Source organism: Gavia stellata, chromosome 5, assembly GCF_030936135.1.
Source record: "Gavia stellata isolate bGavSte3 chromosome 5, bGavSte3.hap2, whole genome shotgun sequence".
Lineage (NCBI taxonomy): Eukaryota > Metazoa > Chordata > Aves > Gaviiformes > Gaviidae > Gavia > Gavia stellata.
The window spans coordinates 48,222,448-48,228,803 of NC_082598.1; the positions used below are offsets into that span (position 1 = coordinate 48,222,448).

A 6,356-nucleotide genomic window follows, 5' to 3' on the forward strand; every position below is an offset into this window, starting at 1 on the left:
GAATGAAAGGTAGGGATCTGCAGGGAATGACTGATCAGGTCACAGGCTTGCGATTTTCTCACCAGCATAACCACAGCCCATTCTTAAGGAATGACTTTTTAACCCATTTGATTGACCAAAACCCACATTTCATTTTATGTAGAAACTTGACCTTTCTTCACATGGAGTCTGTTGTTTGGGTGGGGTTTTTTTTTTCCTTTCTTTTTTTCCCCTATTCCATTTCAAATGCTCTGGTTTGGAGTTCTTCAGTACAAGTCAAAAAACAGCAATGTATTTCTCTTTTAATTCCTTTATCTTCACAAAAGATGCCTGTGGGAGAGAAGGGGTCTGAAAAGTTTGAGCTTTAACCAGCACAGCCCATTCCCCCCAGGCAGGTTTCATTCTCCTGGCAGACTTCTGCTCTCCCTGACCTCCATATCCAATATAAAAATTACCTGCTCCCACCATTAATATTCCTGTGCTACAAATCAGCCGTTTGCCTTCCTACAGCAAAACCAGCAAACTCTGCCTGTGTCATTTAGACTAGTCAAAAAGAGATGGGAGGGATGGGAGTGTCTCTTGTCCTGTTAGAGACAGCCATAAACAAAGTCTCTCCCTTCTATTTCCTTACAGTTGTATAGTTACGTACTCCTGGTGCCACTCAACTCTCCTCAAATCATACCCCCTGCCTTGACTCTCCTGCTACTCTTCTTTCACCATTTATGAATAAAACTGTGCATTAAAAATGCATGTGTCAAAACGGATTTATTCCTTTGTCCACAACATACTCATTTCTTCTTTGAAGTCAGACATCTTAGACATTGGTAGGTTGTGTGAAAGAGTCTCCAGGGAATTGAATCCTCTTTGCTTCTAGTTTCTTCCTGGTTTTGAAAGCTGCTGATACTTCAGGGTGGATGGAGTCCAGCCGCTGTTCGCACTGGAAGGCCGTGAGGAAGGCCGTCCTGTAGTTGTTATTCATCCAGCCATAGAGAAGGGGGTTAGCAAACGTTGAGCACATGGCAATGACATGAAACACTGTGTAGATCAGTTTGTACTCTTTCAGGTCTAACACCTGACTGTCAATGTCACTGACTAGCTGGAAGGTGTGAAATGGCAGCCAGCTGACAGCGAACACCACAACCACACACACCAGCATCTTGGTGGTTTTCCGCCGCCGGTGGTGGTAGTGGTCATTCCCCGCCCCAGGACTAACGTGGTTCTTGAGCTTGGTCCAAATACGAGCGTAGGCATAGGAGATGACTGCCAGAGGCAGCACGTACTGGATCAGGAGCATGGAGATGCTGTAGACGGTGCCGTAGTTGAGCTGCCCTTCCCCTGGCCACTTCTCAGAGCAGACCACAATCTTGAAGTCAGGAATGATCTCAATCAGCGAGTACTCACGGAAGATGGCCAGAGGACTTGCCAACAGGGCACTGACTGCCCAGGCAACTCCTATAATCAGGAAGCTGATCCGCTTAGAGATTTTGCTTTCCAAGTGGTAGACGATGCAGCGGTGCCGATCCAAAGCGATCACAGTCAAAGTAACAGTAGACACGTGCACAGCAAGAGCCTGGGCGTAAGGCACCAGGTGGCACAAGACCGGGCCCAGTTTCCATTCGCCCAACAGCGTGTAAACCAAAGTGAAGGGCAGGCACAATGTATTCACCAGCAGGTCAGCCACAGCCAGGTTGGCAATGAAGAAGTTAGTGACTGTCCGCATGCTTTTGAACTTGATGATCACGTGGATCACGAGGGAGTTTCCGATCACCCCCAGCAGGATGATGGAGCAGTAAGCGAAGATGAGGATTATCTGCACTTCAACTAGCGTTGTGCTGTCCTTCAGTTCTGGTTTAGGGTCCAGAGCCAATTCGTTGAGCGGTGTGGTGTATCTTGGCAAGTACAGTTTGGTGAACAGCTCCACTTTCATTTCATCTGTCTGGTTTTCTTTGCCTACTGCTTCCAGGGGCCCCATCCTTGCAGCAGCTTGGTCTAAGCAACAGAGCTGTCCCTGACAACAAAACAGTACAAGAACATGTGGAGAAATCAGTCCGCGGAGGCTAGGACAAGAAGTAACGAGCTAAAGCTACAGTTCTTTCCTCCTCTAACCCACGTTCTACATCTCAGGATTAAGAGAAGATCTGTCTTAATATGTTTAAATACTGTTGCCCTTACATTTGAAGCCTGATGCCGTAATATTACTCAGGCATGACTCCTGCTGAAAATTGGGACAGATTTCAAAAGCATTTCAAAGACAAAGTTTGCCTAAGCAAATGCAGAAGGATTAAGATCCTGCTGGGCAGCATATCCTTTTTTACAATCCACTACCTAAAACTACTGCTGATTTAGCACAAAAATTCCATTAACACCTATGGGAATTCTACATGGAATGGCACCATCCAGACAGTTATTAGCATAATAATCTTCCAGCTTTTCCTTAATGGAAAGTGTTTCCTTTATATAGTTACTAAATTCTTACAGGTTTATGTCCCTCCTTAATACCAGAGAACTAATTACTGAGGACTTTTTTTAAAAAACTTTCTTTTAGGAAAGTTTGTGCCACAAGGCAAGCAAAAATACCACTCTAATAGAACTGAAATAATAGCATTTGTCTGAAATGATTGTGCAACCTGTTCATGCTGAAATTAACTCAAGAAACAATTTAAACTCAGTTATACATAATATTTCCTTTCTGTGTAATGTTTGAGAAAACACAGCGCCTTGGAGGCTGCCAATCAGGGATTCATTTCTGACTGCAGCCATAGAGAAGAGCAAATCATTCCCCTGCTGATGTCAGTAAGAATTTCACCACTGCTATCAAAATTGTATTCTGTTGCCTTCCCTACACAGCCTGAGCCAAATTCTATGCTGCCCTAAGACTTCAGGAGGCACGGATGGATATACGGATGTTTTATAGTTAATTGCTGACTTGGACTTCAATCCTATGTAAAACATGCATGTCCCCATGCAGACTGCCCAGACCATGGGTGGCATGCTAAGTGAGCACCATGCGCCTGGGGACTCCTTGGCTTGACCTGGGTAAATGCCAACGAAGAAATTGCCAGTGCCCGGTGGGCTCACAGAGGAAACACCACTGTTCGCTACTGAGGGGAAAGCCAAACCCAAGTTACTAACTCTACTTCCCCATTCATACATTCCTTAAGGAGAGCAAGAACGGAGAAGAAACGTCACTTTCTTGCCACCAGCTGTTACGCATAGCTTAATCCATCTCAAATTCAGGTCTGCCTAAAGAGACAGTCTAGCTATTAATGCATTCAGTTTTGATGGTGCTTTTTAAAATTACCTTTATTTTAAAAAAAAAAAATCAGACCCACTTCATTGTAGGTTTTCATCCCTACCTCTGTCCCCATTAACATCTATTAGTGACATCCTTAGGTGTGATTTCCTAAATGAGAAACAAGAGCTGTCCTCCAGCAGGTGACTGAGCCCTTTGTGTTTGCTTGCATCCCACAACATCCCAAAGAATTTCCCAGTGCAAGCCCTTTTTGCAAAAGCAACAGACCGACTGCATGAACTGAAAGGCATTTTTCCCCCAACTAAACTGGTCAGAATCATGCTATACTGTTTAGTCTACATTTACTGTACAATTAATAGCGTAAGTCTGAGATGTGAAACACTGAAAGATATGTAGCTGAGATGTGCCAGCTGTTTGTACAAGCTTACTCTGCAGTTTCTAGTAACATAATCAGTTATCAACGACTAGCCCAAGCACGAGTGGCAGGAAGGGATTCTTCATCGATACACTGTTAGTCCACCAGGTTAAAATTGTTAAGACATCCAGGACAATTTGCACAGCCAAGGCTATGCAGAAGTTCAGAATCCTGCTGAGCTTTTTCCTTCAACCCACACCCAAGAATTATGCTTGCATGTATTATTAGAGTAGAGAATCAGTGAGGTCCCAGAACTGTCTGGTGCTCCAAAATCTCATAATTTTTTCAGTGCAAAATAAGAGCAGGTCATATTTACACATTGTAGTAGAAGCGTGAGAGGGAAGGCAAATTTTACAGGTTTTCCCTTCTTTGCCGTGAATCCAGGGAGGAGGATGTAGCTCAGCCAAAAAATGCAGCATCCCTTTCTTCACAAAAATATTTTCACCTGTTTCTCCAGTCCCTGACTTTCTATTGATTCCTACTTCCAACCCCTTTTTTTTAGGAAAGCCTTCTTTTGTTCTGGCAGTTTTATTTGTTACTGCCCTGTTTAGGCTGAGGAAAGGCATTCTGGTCTTGTCAATAAGACAAAACTGAGGGAGGGAGGAGGGACGACCAGGGCTTCAAGCAGAGATGAGCTGACATGTCAGTAAGCGATGAAATAAATTGGACAAGTTTGACATTGTCGGTGGGACAGTTAAGTGGGTGAAGAATCAGCTGCTGTCAGAGTATGGGGGAAAACTGAGGTGGCACTACCTCAGGTAGTGTTTGACGGGACCCTTTCTGCTCTTTTGTGGTAGAAACTCTCCAGCTGATGGCATTTATTTGCACACCTTGCATACTGCACCGCACTGGGGTTTTTTTCCAATTTTTTTTCCCAAGCAGTCACATCCTCAGGGACGGGCATCAGATTGCATCCGACTTTCAGCAGAGGAAGGCCCGTAGAGGATTTACATCGGTTCTGAGAGCGAGTAAGCAAAAAGGGTGAAATACGTGATTACTTTAGCAAGCAGCATTTCCAGCAGGACCGCAGTGCCTGCGCTGGGGAAGGGTCTGGGGTGGCTCGAGAGGAAGGTGGAGGCGAGCGTGCCTCTCGGGTGCGGCCGCTGCCCTCCCGCTCCCCAGGCACCCTGCCCGCTCCCAGGCACCCGTCCCCGGCCGCTGCGGGGAGCCCGTTCATACCCCACGCCGGCCGCGCTCCGCCGTGCCCCCCTTCCCATTTTCACCTCCCTCCCGCCCCGGGGAGGCGAGCGTGGCCACCGCCGGCTGCTGCCCCAGGAGCCGCTCTCCCAGGGCAGGGCAGGGCGGGGAGCGGAGCCCCCTCGCCCCGCAGAGGGGAGGCTGCTCCCGCCTCCCACGGCACGGCACGGCACGGGCCCGCCCGCAGCCCCGCCGCTGCCCTCCCCTCGCACACTCACCGGGGCGGCTCTCTCCTCCCTGGCGACGGGGCACCGGCACGGCGCGGTCCGTCGAAAGTTCGGAGGCGCCGGCGGCGGCGGCCCCCGCACGCTGGAGGGGCGGGACGGGGCGGGACGGCCCCGCCGCCCGGGGAAGGGCTCGGGCGGGGCGGCGGGGCCGGCGCCGCAGCCGCCGCTGCGGGCGGGCGGGAGGCGGCTCCTGGCGCGGGGAGGGCGGCTCCGGGCCGCGCTTTCCCGATGTGTCGGCTGCCTCTCACTTAGGAGGCAGGAGCTGTAGCGCTGCCGGCGTGAAAAAAGGGGGTTTGGAGGAAGGGGGACTGTGCCGGGTCCGAGCTGATGCGCGCGCCTCGCGCCTGAGCCCGTTTCCTAGTTTTCCCAGTCCCCAAAGTGCCTTCTGGAGCAGTGTAAAGGGGATGCCTTTGCTTCAAGCTGCTGAAATCCTAGTTACAAGCACCCCAGCTTGCACAGATTTGCTGTTCCTCGTAAGAAGATGTGGTGGATATTGCCAGGGCAGGTGTAAGGACGAATAAAGCATTTATATATTCTGTCAAAAGCAAAATAAAAGACTGGATTTTTATTTACAAGGCTGCAAAGGTAAAGACAACAGCTGCTATTTTTATCTAGTTCTATACTCCGCAACCTTTCAAAAAGCTCTCTTGCCAGCCAGCTTAACTGAGGACTAGCTCCAGCCAGCATTGCTGCCCTTCTGGTAGGGTCTAGCTTCGTTACATCCATCAACAGGTTCCACTTAGTATTTTGAGGTGTGCCTGATGCTTCTCTCCTAGGTATAACATACAATATGAGGTTCAAGGGAGTGTCTTCTCAATGCATAGCTGGAGGGCCTGATTCCATGAATGTTGCTTCAGCCCTAGTTGTTGCTCCAAAGAACGGGAACCAGAGGACTTTTGCTTGCTCTGTGGCTACAGCACTGGTGCTTGGATAATTCTCTTCCCAAACCTTACAGAAGCTGCTACCCAGAACAGGAATGCTCCTTTACTTTCTGTCACTTAGGTAAATTTGCATTAATATTTCAGGTAGTTTCAAGGATCAGCAACATTATCTTCCTTCTTCTGTCCTCCTTTTCTTCTGAAGGAGACTCTGATCAAGAACTCTTCCTTTGACAAAAGTAATGCTCCTTGCTTTGGTTATAGCTCAATATTGTGCTCTTATCAGGGGGCAGAATATAAATGGAGTATCAAGGAGTCAATTCAGCTATTTACAGTTGTTTTTGAAATTCAAAACATGTCTTGAGAACCCCTTAGATCTTTACTAATTCAGGCTATCTCTTCACGAA

At 48.1% G+C, this 6,356-nt stretch overlaps 1 protein-coding gene across 1 annotated transcript; it reads right to left on the minus strand.

Moving 5' to 3' along the window:
- Positions 1 to 793: 793 nt before the first annotated feature.
- NPY2R (neuropeptide Y receptor Y2) lies at positions 794 to 1,951 on the minus strand. Its single transcript, XM_009810995.2, has one exon. It carries the CDS (start codon positions 1,949 to 1,951, stop codon positions 794 to 796), a length of 1,158 nt encoding a protein of 385 aa, XP_009809297.1.
- Positions 1,952 to 6,356: the final 4,405 nt, after the last annotated feature.